Source organism: Squalius cephalus, assembly GCF_949319135.1.
Source record: "Squalius cephalus genome assembly, chromosome: 1".
NCBI lineage: Eukaryota > Metazoa > Chordata > Actinopteri > Cypriniformes > Leuciscidae > Squalius > Squalius cephalus.
Window position 1 is genome coordinate 47,716,390 of NC_137122.1, and position 16,372 is coordinate 47,732,761.

Below are 16,372 nucleotides of genomic sequence, written 5' to 3' on the forward strand. Positions count from 1 at the left end.
TCTACTGCAGTCAGATTGACCCGCGTTCACTCTGAAGGAATCACTCACATGACCTGTGCACTTGTAATGACACATCAAGGATGTTAAGAGGCTAAAAGCAGTTTTAAAACTTGCCCCATTGAAGTCAACAGGGTGCAAATTTTAAAAAGAGGATAACACGGTGTAGGCAACACCGATTTTTGTCGTTGTTCTCTGTATTGACAGCACTCCAAATGTACAAAAAAATGAGCTCAATGTTAAAATTGACCGGAGTTCTCCTTTAAGAGCATCACAAACCCACATAGACAGTACTTTTGGGCATTACGGGTCAGCTAACCTCAAACAAGCTCAGCTAAATCAGAACATGCTTAAACATAGTTTAAAATATGCTGTGTAGCGTGTAGGTCACAATAGGTTTTTTTTTGGTGATGTTAGTAACTCTAGTTTCTGATTCATACTTGCTTGAGACTAAATTTGATACATATTTGGCCAGATTCACAAAAACACAGCAGCCCAAAACTAATTCTGATTCGTTAACTGAACCTTACTGAGGTTAGGGCACTATTTTTGTATGCATATGTATTGTGAAAAGCGCTATACATATGTAAGACTTCATTCATCATGAATGTCATCACTTTTAATTTTTTGACTTCTAATAGGGAACTACTCTGCCTTAAAACCAAGCAATGTTAGTATAACTATAACTCTATACTATACTCTATATATAGAGTATATATACTCTATACTATAACTATCTGCTACACCAGACATGTTTTGGAGTCATTAAAACTTTTAATTGCATTTAGAATAAGAAACGGAATCAAAATGATAATCAAAATAATCAAAACTAATTATGTGTTTAACTAGCAGAATGGAGTTAGTTTCACAATTGACAAATTTTGGAACATCGCTACTTTTGAAACTAAACTGAATCAACATTGAACTGACTCGAGCTAAACAATGACTGTTGTCTTTTTGGAGCTGCTTTACAACAAAATTTGAAGTCTCATTTTGTGAAGTTTGCATTTTTTCACTGTGAAGCTGCTTTAAAACAATCTGTTTATAGAAATAAAGGTGGCTTTACAAACTACAGCAACAATCAAGAACTAGGAATTTATTTTGACAACAGTAAAAAACACATTTATGACAAACAAACTCAAGTCATAATCACAAGTGAAGAATCTCACAGTGAAACAGATCAGTTCTCACACAAACAGGAATACTTTACCATGCTCATTAAATCACAGTCACCTATTTGTTTCTCCATCTGACCTCATTTAAAGTCTCCTATAAACCCTCATCCTAGATCATAGGTGTGCAAATACATAACACAACCCATCGTAACCAACTAGCCATCGTAGGAGTGAACTGCCATCAGGGAGACGTCGCACGCTGTCCAGACACGTCCGGCTCTTAATCTTCCAGAATCCTCGTTACGTAACTGGAGCAAGTTCTGTGAGATCCAGACCTCCTGAGTTCAGTATTAAAGAAAACTCTACACAAGACGGAAGAAACAGACTCGTTCTGAAAGGACTTGCTATCGGTTACTCTTTCCTTTCAGTCCTCTCCTTGTGCGCAAGCTCTCTCCACCTCAGCGATGGTTTTCGGGGTGTGTGCAGACAGAATAAGGGGTCCCCCACGGTCTTGAATCACCACATCGTCCTCGATTCGAACCCCAAGACCCCGGAATCGCTCTGGACATGAGCTGTCGTCCTCGCTGATGTACAGTCCTGGGTTATGGGAGCAAGAGAAGAGAGTTTAGAGCTTCTGTTTTGATGCACAAATTGATTATTTTTTTTTTGCACAAGCTCAAATGCAAAGGAGTTGAATGTTACTTTGAACAGTATGCAAAAGTCCAACAGTCATTACAGTGCATTCAAGATACATGTCTACGGTTATCAGTAGTATTATCTAGAAGGGTGCTGTATGAATGCCCTCAATTCAATCCTAAATCGACTAGATTGCTCCAATTATGATCAACACATCTGTCTTCACCTCAAATGCACTTGCAGCGTGTCTTGTAGTCTGTATTTTCTGTGTATAACTGAAATAAAATATTGTTTACTATGAATTTTATTTGTTGTATTCAATAATGTTCAAAGTTTGGAATCATTAAGACGAAATGGCTTCTGTTCACAAACGTGCATTTAACTGATTAAAATACAGTCGAAAACAGTAATATGCAATATTGTTATTGCGTTTAAGAGATTTAGTGTTGCACATTTGTCATTTTTTTAGGTTTACGTTTTTCATCTAATACTAATATTTTATTTCAGCTTTATTTAAATTAAAAACAGTTTTAGTACACAACAACAAGACTGGAGAGAATGGCTTTCTATTTGTATTTAAAAATGGGGGGTTTATTTATTTGTAATGGCAAAGCCTCATTTCAGAAGCCATTATTTGAAAATACTGCTACCTCGACCTTGTTCTTAAGAAATCATATTTAAATATTCAAATTTGCTACTTGAGAAACTTTTCTTATTATTGAAAGCACAGTTAAAAATGATTGTGCTGCTCAATGAACGGTGGAAATGACAAAACAGCTGCTGGAATATTGAGTACACTTGCATTACAAATCACTTTCAAGTCCAATTTTGGTTTTAAAATGGGCAAAAGAAATGCATTTTCTAGAAACTTATCAGACTGTTGTTGTTTTTGAGGGATGAAGGTTACAGATGTTGCCACATCTGACACAGGCAAGTAAAATGTATAAAAAAAGGGTAGAATGGGCAAAAAACAAAAACAAAGATTGAATGGTAAATAATTATAGTGGATGGATGAATGTAGTGATGAATTGATGGATGAACTGAGGAGCAGATCTGATCGTAAAGTCCACGATAAGCACCTTCAAAACAATCACACCTATAAGAAACTTCTCAGAAGGCGAAGCACTGCTACTTGGGCGGAGTGATTTGCTCGCAGCACCTGAGAAGCCCTGTGATGAGGAGCAGAGAGTTCGCTCAGAATTGGAGTCACGTTGGTTTTGTTGACGGAAGTAACAACAGTGCTTTTCAGGTGTTGCGCTAATCACTCCGCCCAAGTAGCAGTGCTTCGCCTTCTGAGAATATAGTTCCCAGTATGTATACAGTTAGAAGATGGCTGTGTCTCATGTGACCTTGTTATTTGTACACGCTGTGACTTTACAAATCACAACATGTAAATAGTCACTTATTGGGAGTAGTATGCTAGCTGGAGCCGTTTACCTCCAGTCTTTGTGCTAAGCTAGGCTAGCGGTGGGTGCGTCAGAGTTACGGCACGCACAGAGATGAAAACGGTATGTATGGACTTATCTAACTCTGGGGGATACGGTGAATAAGCTAAAGTCCCAAAAAGTCGGCGTGTTCCTTTAAGATGCGTTTTGGTTGATCGGATCACAAGTAGACGAGGGAGACACATTCCCCTTTTACACCTTGTGTTTTAATCCATCTTTTTTGTCCACTTTCAAGCACTTCTGTCCTGATTTTTTCGAGGGGAGGGTCTATGGGCGGGTAAATGAATAGGCTTTTTCAGATCTTTTGATCTAATGGACAAAATAAACTCACGCAATTTACATTTGACCAGACACGACGGAAAAAAAACACGGAGAGCAGCAGCTTTCGTTTCCGCTCTGAAAGCCTCCAGACCAAATGTTAGAAATCAGGAATGTTGAGAGAACATTGTGCTTGGTACGTTCTTCATCTTCAAACCAAATTTGGGTCTCCAGCCGACAAAGTTTAAATCCCGTCTTGCTAGTGCACTTCCTATAACGTTTACGTATGAGGTCAGTAGTCGTCTTTTGTGACTGTTCGAACACATTCGACCACATGAGCGTCGACACTACGAAAGCAATCCGGTCGAATGTGATGCGTTTTGGACTACCTCTGAAAGTGGTCAAAAGTGGACAAGCTCAAAACATTTTAGACCCCGTTTACACCTGTATTTAGCGTTGTCCACTTGTGATCCGATCGACCAAAACGCATCTTAATACCAGGTGTAAACAGGGCCTATAATAGACCCTTTGTGTGTTTTCAAACAACGATGACGTCTTTTGTGGGCGGAGTTTATCTGGTGGCAGAAACCGACAGTTTAGCAGTAGCAGTCTATGGAAGCCACGGAATAAAAGAAAAAAAGGGTAATTTCGAGTGTACAGTATATCTCACAATTCTGACTTTTTGTCCTCACAATTCCGAGATTTTATCTCACAATTCTGAGAAGGAAAATCTGATTTGCGAGATTTAAACTGCCTTCTACCTTTTTCTCTCAGAATTTCGCATTTATACCAATTCTGACTTTTTCTCTCATAATTGTGATATAAACTTAGCCTGGCTAACATCAGACCTCTTTCTCATTGAGACGTGGTCTGGGAACCACATGTTCATTTTCTCGTATTTGAGGCGTGGTTTACGAATGCCCAGAGCCGTTTATTGGGCGCTACGAATGTCTATCAAATGCGCCTGTACGTAGCTCATAGCCAATCGTTTCAATTATACCAGATGACGTATGTAGAGGAAGAAGACGAAATAAACTTGCGTTCTAAACTACAAGAACACTATCTAAGGCTGCATCGAAAGGTAACTTCGCGTCTGATGCCATGTTGGATCCATAGATATAAACAAACTGCTTCGGTGTGTCGCATTGACGTCGTCATCGCCTTGCTGCTCCCTCCCCGTTCTGTGATTGGTTCCCTTTTTGAGGGGAAAATCTGGTCCATGGTGTCCAGGCTGCCTAGCAGCGTGAATAAAATCGCGCTGCGCTCAAGGCAGCATGGGGCAACCCAGGCTAATATAAACTAGCAATTGCAAGAAAAAGTCAGAATTGTGAGATCAAAATGTTATATTTTAAATGTTTAAATTATATCTATGTAAATTTTATAGGTTTAAATATTATTTCAAAACTGTAGGGCAAATACATTATGCCCCCTATGAACTGCATATGTGAATATTATGTAGATCTATTGTTTACATCAAATTCATGCTTTAACAGTAGGGTAATCGTCGCAGGTTTCATCAGTCCAGTCTGTCCGTTTAATGACTTGCAACCATAAACGTCTGCGTTTCGCTTTAAAGGTCGTCTTCGACGGCGTTATGCTGTAAAAATGAAGACCATATTTTTTGCATTCCAATTCTGACATCCAAAGTCACAACAAGACATTTTTTCTCTTATTACGTGGATATCACCTGTTTTCCTCCACTTGGTACCACTGTTTTTCTGCCAACACAATGCGTGTGCAGCTGCAGTGACGTAACGTTTTTAATTTTTGAATGAAAGTGATCTCTACCTGGCTCTATTGTGATCACCATGCCCGGCTGCAGCGGTTGTGAACGGGACAGCTCAGGGGTGTCATGAACGTCCATGCCCAGGTAATGACCCACGTGATGGGGGCAAAACTGCCGAGCAGCCTGGAAGGGGGAACAGAAAAACAACTGAGTGCATGTAATGTGATCAATCGGAAAAACCCTGAACTGGAAAAGTGATTGAAACTGAAATAAGTGTACACCTACATCCTCACAGTCGCAATGGGCTAAACTGACCAACATGTCGGTTAGTTGGCCTTATAAACTCGCTGCGTTAAAGTGAAAGGTTGCTTTTATAGCAGTATGGTGCTTTACAGACACTATAAGTGGTGCAGATCTTGGGTGTTTAAATTGGGCAGTCATATATAGTCTTATAGTCATTTCCTGAATAAAGAGCTTTATAGGGAAGTTCCATTAAATAAATAAAGAAGGCTTCGAATTGTTTCAGCGCTGTGAACCAGAATCTCAGGTTGGTGTAAGAGGCCTGTGGTACATTTTGCAGTATATATTCATACATATTCACAACCGATTATAAGACAAGCGTGAATCAAATCACATGCGGTCAACACATGCACACTAGAAAGTTTCATCTTTGTCCAGTGTCTGCTATTTTCTCTCAAAAAATTATGACTGATAAAAATGGTCTTTGTACTTGTTTAAAATTGAGTTGCGAGTTTCTCTTGATCCTTTCACATACACACTTAATGCGTGTCTATTGTTGTTGCCATCTCCAGTAGTTTGTTGTTGTTGTTCTTCCGGTGTTTCAAACTTGTGGACAAACTAATTAGTGGCAAAACATTCAAAACGAGCACTTGAAAGCTTGAGCATACAGAGAAAATCTGGCTGTGCATGTAAAGTACACACATACTGTGCTCATGATGAAATTCATATCATGGACACATACGCAGACTCAATGCAGATATTCAACAAATAAACAGGCTAAATATTAATTATCTTTTTTTTTTGAATAAAATTTTCATAATCATTTTCTTAAAATGTACAGTTGAAAGTAAGCGAATTTGTTAAAAAATAACTGCTTTAATGACTATAAAATGGCTTTGGTTCATTAAAAAATGTATTTAAATACGCAAAATCTTGGAAGTTTTAGCATGTTGACTTATAGTAATACCTTCCACAACTAAAAAAACTCTTATCTTAAGCACCGCCAGTCAAAATAATGTTTGGGGTCAGTAAGACTTTTTAATGTTTTTTAAAGAAACAAGTCTTTCATGCTCACCAAAGCTGCATTTAATTGAAATGTTGTAATACAGTAAAGTTGTGAAATATTATTACAAATTAAAATAACTGTTTTCTATTTAAATATATTTTAAAATGTAATTTATTCCTGTGATTTAAAAGCTGAATTTTCAGCACCATTACTCCAGTCTTCAGTGTCACGTGATCCTTCAGAAATCATTCTAATATGCTGATTTGCTGCTTTGTTATTATTATCAGTGTTGAAAAAGTGTTGATCAGTGTTTTGCTGATTCATATTTGTGTGGAAATCATCATACATTTTTTAAAGATTCCTTTATCTGAAATAGAGACCTTTTGTAAGACAATAAATGTCTTTATTTTCATTTTCTTTTGATCAATTTATTACTTTATTAAAAAATAATTTAAATAAAAAACGAAAAACGAAAAAAAAAAAAAAAAAAAACACAGACTTTGTTCAGTAAAAAAGCCCCTCATGCCCCCAAGTTGTTGCTCAGGTAGTCCTGCTTAATTTTTAATCATAATTTAATGTGTGATTTTTACTAATATTTGATTTGAAATGGTATTTCCTGATATTTGATTTGAGCATATATTGTATTTACGTATTTATTGATTATTAAAAAAATGTGGGTGAACTTTCCCTTTAAACAGCCTGCTTTTTAAAACAAATCAGGGTACCTTCAGTGTGTCTGTATCACTGGTGCTTTGTGGGACGATCCCGAGCTCTCTGAGCTGCCGGGCCAACAGCGCGAGCATGCTGGAGTATATATAGTCCAGACTGACGCCAGGATTGCACTGAGACAGACAGGCCAACTGCACCTCCAGCACGGCCTCATACAGCTCTCTCTGAGCAGGACTGAACCTGGGGACGGCACACGGAGCAAGGTCTGGAGCACTGATTGATTACTTGCTAACAGCATGAAATTAAAGCTACGTTACATCTGAGACAATGAGAGTTCTGTTGAAAACAGACTTACTTTCCATTCACCGGCCAAGTGCGTGTGATGTCGCTCACATATCCGAAATATTCACAGCCCCCATCCAACAAGACCATTTCTCCATCCTGAGAAAGAAAGTTAGTTCAATATTGTGATAATATTTTGTTGTGTATTTCATACATTTGCCTTGTGAAAACCAAACATGCACACAAAGCTTACATACACATGCTGTTTAAGAACAAGAGAAACAAGAAAGAGAGACTTCAAGTTTCATCCTTGTTTATCTTATGAATCTGTGCTAGACTCTGCCTCTTAGAAAAGGCCCAGTAATGATTATAAGTGTGTGTTTGGTACTTCACCTTCACTATTTGGTTGTTGTTGATGTAATGAAGTGTGTTGGCTCGGTTTCCACCAGCAACCACAGGAGGATATGCCAGGAAGTTTGCGCCATGAGCACGGCATTCGAAATCAAACTAGATGGAAATCCAAAAAGAAAAACAGAAGAGAAAGGATGAAAGAAGGCAGAGATGTTAGTCAGCATGTGGGCTGGACACAGAGTGCACTAAAATATGACTCTCCAAGAGCTTGCTGACGTCATTTGTGTTTCTGTGGTACATTTTCAGTTCTCAGGTGCTCCATTACGTCTGTACTGCCCAAAGGCCAAACAACGGCAACTTTACAAAGTAATTCTACCCCAAAACTTCAGAGCTACAAAAACTTCTGAAAGGCTTAAAAAATAAATAACGGGCACTTTCTGCAACACAAATACATATACATATAAATATATATATATATATATATATATATATATATATATATATATATACAGTGAGGAAAATAAGTATTTGAACACCCTGCTATTTTTGCAAGTTTGCAAAAATCAATGTTAATATTTGGTACAGTAGCCTTTGTTTGCAATTACAGAGGTCAAACGTTTCCTGTAGTTTTTCACCAGGTTTGCACACACTGCAGGAGGGATTCTGGCCCACTCCTCCACACAGATCTTCTCTAGATCAGTCAGGTTTCTGGGCTGTCGCTGAGAAACACGGAGTTTGAGCTCCCTCCAAAGATTCTCTATTGGGTTTAGGTCTGGAGACTGGCTAGGCCACGCCAGAACCTTGATATGCTTCTTACAGAGCCACTCCTTGGTTATCCTGGCTGTGTGCTTCGGGTCATTGTCATGTTGGAAGACCCAGCCTCGACCCATCTTCAATGCTCTAACTGAGGGAAGGAGGTTGTTCCCCAAAATCTCGCAATACATGGCCCCGGTCATCCTCTCCTTAATACAGTGCAGTCGCCCTGTCCCATGTGCAGAAAAACACCCCCAAAGCATGATGCTACCACCCCCATGCTTCACAGTAGGGATGGTGTTCTTGGGATGGTACTCATCATTCTTCTTCCTCCAAACACGTTTAGTGGAATTATGACCAAAAAGTTCTATTTTGGTCTCATCTGACCACATGACTTTCTCCCATGACTCCTCTGGATCATCCAAATGGTCATTGGCAAACTTAAGACGGGCCTTGACATGTGCTGGTTTAAGCAGGGAAACCTTCCGTGCCATGCATGATTTCAAACCATGACGTCTTAGTGTATTACCAACAGTAACCTTGGAAACGGTGGTCCCAGCTCTTTTCAGGTCATTGACCAGCTCCTCCCGTGTAGTTCTGGGCTGATTTCTCACCTTTCTTAGGATCATTGAAACCCCACGAGGTGAGATCTTGCATGGAGCCCCAGTCCGAGGGAGATTGACAGTCATGTTTAGCTTCTTCCATTTTCTAATGATTGCTCCAACAGTGGACCTTTTTTCACCAAGCTGCTTGGCAATTTCCCCGTAGCCCTTTCCAGCCTTGTGGAGGTGTACAGTTTTGTCTCTAGTGTCTTTGGACAGCTCTTTGGTCTTGGCCATGTTAGTAGTTGGATTCTTACTGATTGTATGGGGTGGACAGGTGTCTTTATGCAGCTAACGACCTCAAACAGGTGCATCTAATTTAGGATAATAAATGGAGTGGAGGTGGACATTTTAAAGGCAGACTAACAGGTCTTTGAGGGTCAGAATTCTAGCTGATAGACAGGTGTTCAAATACTTATTTGCAGCTGTATCATACAAATAAATAGAATTTTTTTTTTAGATTATGTCTCTCACAGTGGACATGCACCTACGATGACAATTTCAGACCCCTCCATGATTTCTAAGTGGGAGAACTTGCAAAATAGCAGGGTGTTCAAATACTTATTTTCCTCACTGTATATATATATATATATATATATATATATATATATATATATATATATATATATATATATACAGTGAGGAAAATAAGTACTATATATATATAGTAGCACTGTGCAAAAGTCTTTGGCATGATAGATAATTTTTTTTTACATTAGTTATTTATATCTTTTGCTGTAGTGTCAGTAGGAAATATCAGTTTGAATTTCCAAACATTCATCTTGCCTTTAATTCTGATCTCACCATCATCGAGTCCATGAAGTTTCCATGAAGAAACAGAAAAATCTGAGACAGACTAAATCCAGAAAAACTGTGGCAACGTCTCCAAAACACTTGAAGAAACCTTCCTGCAAAGCTCCCTGAAAAACGATGTGCAACTGGACAAAAGCTGTTTTAAACACAAAGGGTGGTCTCACCAAATATTGATTTGATTTAGTTAATAGAAGTTAATTGATCAATCAAATCTATTTATGACATTATTTTTTAAAGATTCCTCACTTTACAGTGTCTAAACCTTCTCACAGTACTGTATCTCTGCATGTCAGTTTCTTCAAGCGTCTTCGAGACGTTGCCACACTTCTGGATTTAGATTCTCCGATTTTTCTGTTTCTTCATGTAGCCCTAGACAGACTCGATGATGGTGAGATCAGATCATACCGACTGTTGTCAGACTCCTTGTGCATAAAAATCTCACTGGATTATTACAATTAATGGCAAAATTAATGTTTGGAAATGAATTGTAAACTTGTATTTGCTTCTGACACACTACAGCAAAAGACATAAACAACTGGCATAAAGCCTTTTTTTTTTTTTTTGTGAAAATACTAATGTGCCTAAGACTTTCGCACAGTACTGTATATATATATATATATATATATATATGTTTTGAGCTTGTCCACTTTTGACCACTTTCAGAGGTAGAAGAAAATGCATTCGACCAGATTACTTTGTAAACGCTCATGTGGTCGAATGGGTTCGATCACTGTTCACACTCTAAATAGGTAAGATAAATAAATAAGAGTTGTCCACTTACATTTTTTATGAAAGCAAGTAAAATTCCCATCGGTCTCATTTCCACCATTTCCACCAGTTTAATGGTTTTCTTTGGTGGACATGAAATTTTGGGAATAAAATGACCCAACTCTTTTGTCTTGCTACAGCTCATTTAATAACTCGCATCTTATCCATCCTAAATAAACACAATTATGTTTTCTCTTTTTGCATAGTTTGACAAAATATTAATTTATATTTATATTTTTATTATTAACAAAACATATTAACAATTTAACAATTAATATTAACAATTTAACAATTATTAACAAAAAAATATTAACAATTTATTTAAATGATTTGGTTTATGTCCCATAGTTCATCTATTCTAAAGTACGGTATTCTCTTTACTCACACTGCTGTCCTTGTAACAATTTCTGAAAAAAGAAAAATCAACATGCACCAATGCTAAAATTTTCTATATATCCTAATCATTTGTTAACAACATGTATTCATTATTTCAATGAGAACATTATTTCTGCCTAAAATTAATAAATTGTTTAAATTAATACATTGTTAAATAACTGCGTGATTTGTATATGTACATTTCTGAAATGCATAACTAAGACACAGTCACCTCTGATAACAGATCAGTCTAAATTGTAATGTAGACATGTTTTCTCTGTAAAGCTGCTTTGAAATTATATTTATTGTGAAAAGCGCTATACTAATAAATGTGAATTTAATTTAATTGAAAATTGTTCAGTGTTGTAGAAATGATGGGTGATAATGGAGTAAAAATGTATACTAATTACTAAATTATTATTAAATAAATTTGTGGTCAGTAAGATGGTTTTTATGAATACTTGTATTCAGTAATGATGCATTAAACAGAGCAAAAGTGAGAGAAACAATTTTTAGAATGTTACGCTCTAAAAGATTTCTTCAAATAAATGCTGTTTTTGAACTTTCTTTCATCAAAGAAAACTGAAAAAGCATCATAGTTTGCAACATTGATAATAATAAGAAATATTTCTTGATCAGCAAATCATATTAGAATGATTTCTGAAGGATCACGTGACACTGAAGACTGGAGGAATGATGCTGAAAATACAGCTTTACCATCACAGGAATAAATTACATCTTAAAATATATTACAATAGAAAATAGATTTTTATAACCGTAATAGTATTTCACAATATTACTATTTTTACAGTATTTTTCATCAAATAAATGAAGTTAGTCTCCCAAAAGAAAGAATCGACTCTGAGACGCCTTTACGAGTCGTTTTTGTATTTGAATCCCACTGCTTTACGGTTCTACGTCATAGACAATACATTTGCATTTCCGGCTATGATGTACATGTCATTTTACTGACAACTGCTTCTCAAATCTCGCAGTTCAACACGGCATTCTCTAAATACTTGCTCTGCGGATCAGAGACCCATCAAAGACGGGTCAGTACCCAGTTTATTTGGACCCAGCTTGCTCCTCAGAATCACAACCTGTACGTATGAATAATTATTGAAGTATATATTTTCTCCCGGGTGTTCAAAATACGTAGTTTTGTGTTTTATATTGTGTAAGTTTCCGGTTAACCGGCTAACTCACGTTATTACTGTCAAATTACTACTGCAAATCAGCTGTGTGCCACTATTACCTAAAACTGTGTCTATTAATGCAGATTGTCAGTCGGATAAAGGCTGGAGCAAGATTTGGTTTGCAAACTTTAAAGGGGTCATGAAATTAAAAATCTAATTTTCCTTGAGGTTTTGACATATCAGACGTCATCATATTATATCCTGAAAGTTTCAGAACTGAAAACGTCCTTGTTAGTCCAAAATCAGCTTTTATTGTTACCAAGCCCAGCAAACGACTCGTCCTGGAATGTGCCTCTTTATGACGTAATAAAGTAGTGAAAGGCCGCCTCTGCAGAAGAAAATCAACTTTGGCCCCGCCCACTGGCGTTAGTGAGATGAGGAAGAGAGAAGAGCACATAACATTACCTTCCAAAGGATCCTCCTAATGCTGGGAATGTGGCTATTTATTTTCAACAATGTGAATGTCTCAGTTGAACATTATTTATTCATATTCGGAACATTTCACTGGATCCTTTGGTAAATCAGTCCGCAAACTCGGTGCAAGCTTTGACGATATGGACTCGACAGTAATGCCACAACATGTAAGTAACCCTGTTCATTTTAATGCCTGATCTGTGATCAGTGATTTCTGAAGTAATGATTCATGTAGCTTTCATGTTCTTTGTCCTGTCAGTAAATCAAACTAGTGACTAAATGGTCAACTTCACATTGTTTCTCTTAGTAGGGTGTAAATAATCTGTTATTTAAACTACATAGAAAGTGATCAAAGAACGCTCCGTTTACAATAGCTGTAGCTGTCAGTCAAACAGCGCATGTTTATCACTGGACACAGTTCTGGACTCGCGCCATTAAACTCCTGTAATGATTTAGTCCCTCGGCTCACCTTTGCATAGAGAACGGCCTCATCGATGTCTCCTCTTGACATGGCCATCGTCTTCTTAAATGCCTGAAGAAAAACGCATGGCTGATGAAATGATCAATCTTTACATTAATTTGCCACACCGTACGGTACAGTTATTAGGGATTTAATACCTGGGCAGTGATCCGTCCTGCCTCCTTCATCAGAGCGACCTCTGCTGGGCTCTTAATGGCTCTGAGGGAATGAGTGAGGGGTCGGAGAGACTTCGTCAGCTGTCCTCCTTCCAATAGGGGGCGCACATGAGTTTGGTGTAACCGTGGATGACAAGGCTGAGAGCTGTCGTACCATATAGTTCCTCCTAGGGGAAGGAGAAAAGAGTAAGATACTGATGCAAATGCAAACCTTGAATCCATGTAAATGTAGACCTGTTTTTCTTGTACCTTTTATGCTTTTAAGCACTACGCCCAGTTCCTCTGTGCTGTGCACCCGCTCTAGACCTGTTAAAGCAGCTGCTCCGTCTTTCCCAGAGCGAGGCCCGTCCCAAAGCTCTCGCCCCGGGTCTCGTCGTGGCACGAACAACACGGTCTGGTCCGGCTTACCCGATCCGTACATCACCAGTGCGCTGTCCGGCTCCATAATTCCTGTCAGGTACAGGAAGTCCTGGTTCTGGTGGAACGGGTAAGGGATGTCATTGGTCATGTAGCGAATGGGATGCGATAGGACGATGACAATGTGGGAGGAGTTTGAAGAGGCTCCAGAACCTGTTAGTCGTTCTGCCTGCATCTCGATCAGAGACGCCAAGCGCTGCCGACGCAACTCAAACTCCGTCTGGGTGAGACCTGGCGTCACCTCACCTGTGAGAGGAACATTTGCAGGGTCATTAAGCAACCCATTTTACTTCTATAATGATGATGATGATAATAAATGTTTTTTGAGCATCATATTAGACTGATTTCTGAAGGATCATGTGACACATGATGATGCTGAAGGAATTCAGCTTTGCCATCACTGGGATAAATTACATTTAAAATATATGTGGACAGAAAACAGTGATTTTAAACTGCAATAACATTTCACAATATTACTGTACTTGTGATCAAATGAGGTCAAGTGATTTCTTTCAAAAGTATAGAAAAAAAATCTTACAGACCCTCAACTTTTTAACAGTAGTGTGTATTTCCAAGTGAAACAGAATATTCAATGACAAAAAAATTGTTTTTGATGGGAATTGTATTTTATTAATTGGGAATTAATTGGAAAGTGAAAATAGGCATTACATACCATTATATTAATGTCAATCTACATTAAATTACAAGATTTGTAAAGGCTGTATTACTTACAACAATAAAAAAAAAGGCTAAAAACAACCTATAAACAAGGGCTAAATAGCTATTTGACTCTATAAATCGATTCCCTGCGTGGCCTAATGGACATCAGCCAAAAATGTCAGAGGCGGAGCAAGATTATGAAGACATTTTTTCTTCTTCTTTGGAATAATGAGTAAAGATAATCAAGGGTCAGATTTATATTGACTTCAAATGAAAAGGAGAGCAATCTTGGTTTCTCTCACCGTGTTTGATGAGGTGAGGGTGTGTGTACGGGCTTGGCTGTCCCAGGTATCTCTGAGGAACTTTCTTGGTTTTCCATCCCCCTGTTTTCACAGACACATTCCTGCATGAACACCACACAGACCCTGTACAACAAAACACAGTTTGCATTACGTCTGTAATCGGATGTTTTTGAAAGAAGTCTCTTGAATAGATTTGATAATGAAGGGATTTCCCTATATGACAGCTGATGTGTTAAAAAAAATAATAAGAGAAATGTATGACCTTCAAAGGAACATCAACATCAGTCAAAAAAGGAAAGTTGTTTCAGAGCAGAGGTCAAGCAAGTAACTATACTTTTATAAAAGGATTTATACTGTTTACAATTATGCCAGTTAACATTAGGACAATAAACCAGGTCAACTTTGATATAACATTGACTTTGAAACACACACACACACACACACACACACACACACACACACACAAAAACACATTTAAGTTTAACTGCTAATGAAAGTGTGTTAAAGTGCACTACAGAATCTTTATAAAGATTCAATTGCATCATATAAACGATTAGGTTAGGGTGGTGATTTCCAATGTAATTTATTTTTTGTGCCTATTCATAAACATATTAATTTGGGTTTTAGATGTGGAGAAAGAAAACAGAAAAGACTTCTGCACAATGAATGACTGACTTCACCACCCGGCTAAGAGTTCAAACAATACATTGCAATGAATGATAGATCTGCAGTCAAGTGTGTAAGTGTAACGCTTTACCTGGACTCCAGAGAGAGCGAGTAAGACACTGGACGGCGGCTCTCAGAGTCCCGCTGCCGGAATACAGCATTGTAACGTTATACAGATTCCTGCTCAGCTCAACTGATCTGCCAACTTTCACCATGAGGTAGAACACGTTCGCACAAGTGTGTGTATTAAAAATACATGTACAGAAAAGATGTGAGATTTTTAACCTAAAGGTAACATACTGAAGGAACAGTGCACAAGCAAGTTTAACTCTTTTTTACATTTACTCATACTATGTAAGCATTATCGCGTGGAAGGTGACAGTGTCACTGACTGTGCCATCATGTAAGACTCAGTCTGAGCTCCTATTGGTGGGTTGGGAGCGGCTCCAGCGCTCTGATTGGACAACTCTGTTATGACAGTTAAAATCTGCGACTCTGAATGAAAGAGGACCCTTCTAGTTTCTGTATATTTTTGATAGTATTCTAGTTAATTGTGTTATATTAGGAAACAGACATAACATGGTTACAAATTTTGTTCTTTATTTTGTTGTACGTTTATTGTTGCTTTGTTGTAATTTAGTTTTAGAATAAAAACAAACATATTTTACCCTTCCCAAACAAACGATATATATATTTTTTTTTTTTAAATAATCTTAAATGGAAAATCTAAATTTTGATTCAATATTTATGTGATTCAATATAAAATATTTATTTTACCCTTTCTCTGAAAAATACATAATTTTAGATGTGAAGACAAACATATCTGAGAAATATTTCTTTATTTTCTTTATTAACCAACAAACAACATTATACAACTATAAAAGTAACAACAAAGAGAAAGAAGAAAAAAACATTAAAAAGCTAAATAAAAGGGTGTTGATGGGGATTTTATTCAAAGATTCTCTAATAGTGTCTTCACTCAGTAAAACAAAAAAGTTGGATTTAAGATTAGAAAATGTATATAAAGTTTAGTCAAATATATTAT

The 16,372-nt window shown here is 37.5% G+C and overlaps 2 protein-coding genes across 3 annotated transcripts in view; one reads left to right on the plus strand and one right to left on the minus strand.

Moving 5' to 3' along the window:
- LOC307159815 (SUMO-conjugating enzyme UBC9-like) overlaps nucleotides 1–16,372 on the plus strand; it is an 84,589-nt gene that overhangs the window by 72 nt on the left and 68,145 nt on the right. The gene's annotated exons all lie outside the window — the stretch shown is intronic.
- Nucleotides 1,079–15,748, minus strand: xpnpep3 (X-prolyl aminopeptidase 3, mitochondrial). 2 transcript variants are annotated; one of them, XM_079883702.1, is made up of 10 exons: nucleotides 15,419–15,748; nucleotides 14,662–14,784; nucleotides 13,532–13,945; nucleotides 13,265–13,449; nucleotides 13,116–13,178; nucleotides 7,768–7,881; nucleotides 7,448–7,533; nucleotides 7,149–7,332; nucleotides 5,240–5,360; nucleotides 1,079–1,709 (listed from the first exon to the last, which is right to left on the minus strand). In XM_079883702.1, the coding sequence occupies exons 1-10, from the start codon at nucleotides 15,540–15,542 to the stop codon at nucleotides 1,537–1,539; spliced, it is 1,587 nt and encodes a 528-aa protein (XP_079739828.1). In that variant the 5' UTR covers nucleotides 15,543–15,748; the 3' UTR covers nucleotides 1,079–1,536. The 2 variants fall into 2 exon arrangements, with proteins under 2 accessions (XP_079739828.1, XP_079739829.1); XM_079883703.1 differs by lacking the exon at nucleotides 5,240–5,360 and having other exon boundaries at nucleotides 15,419–15,744.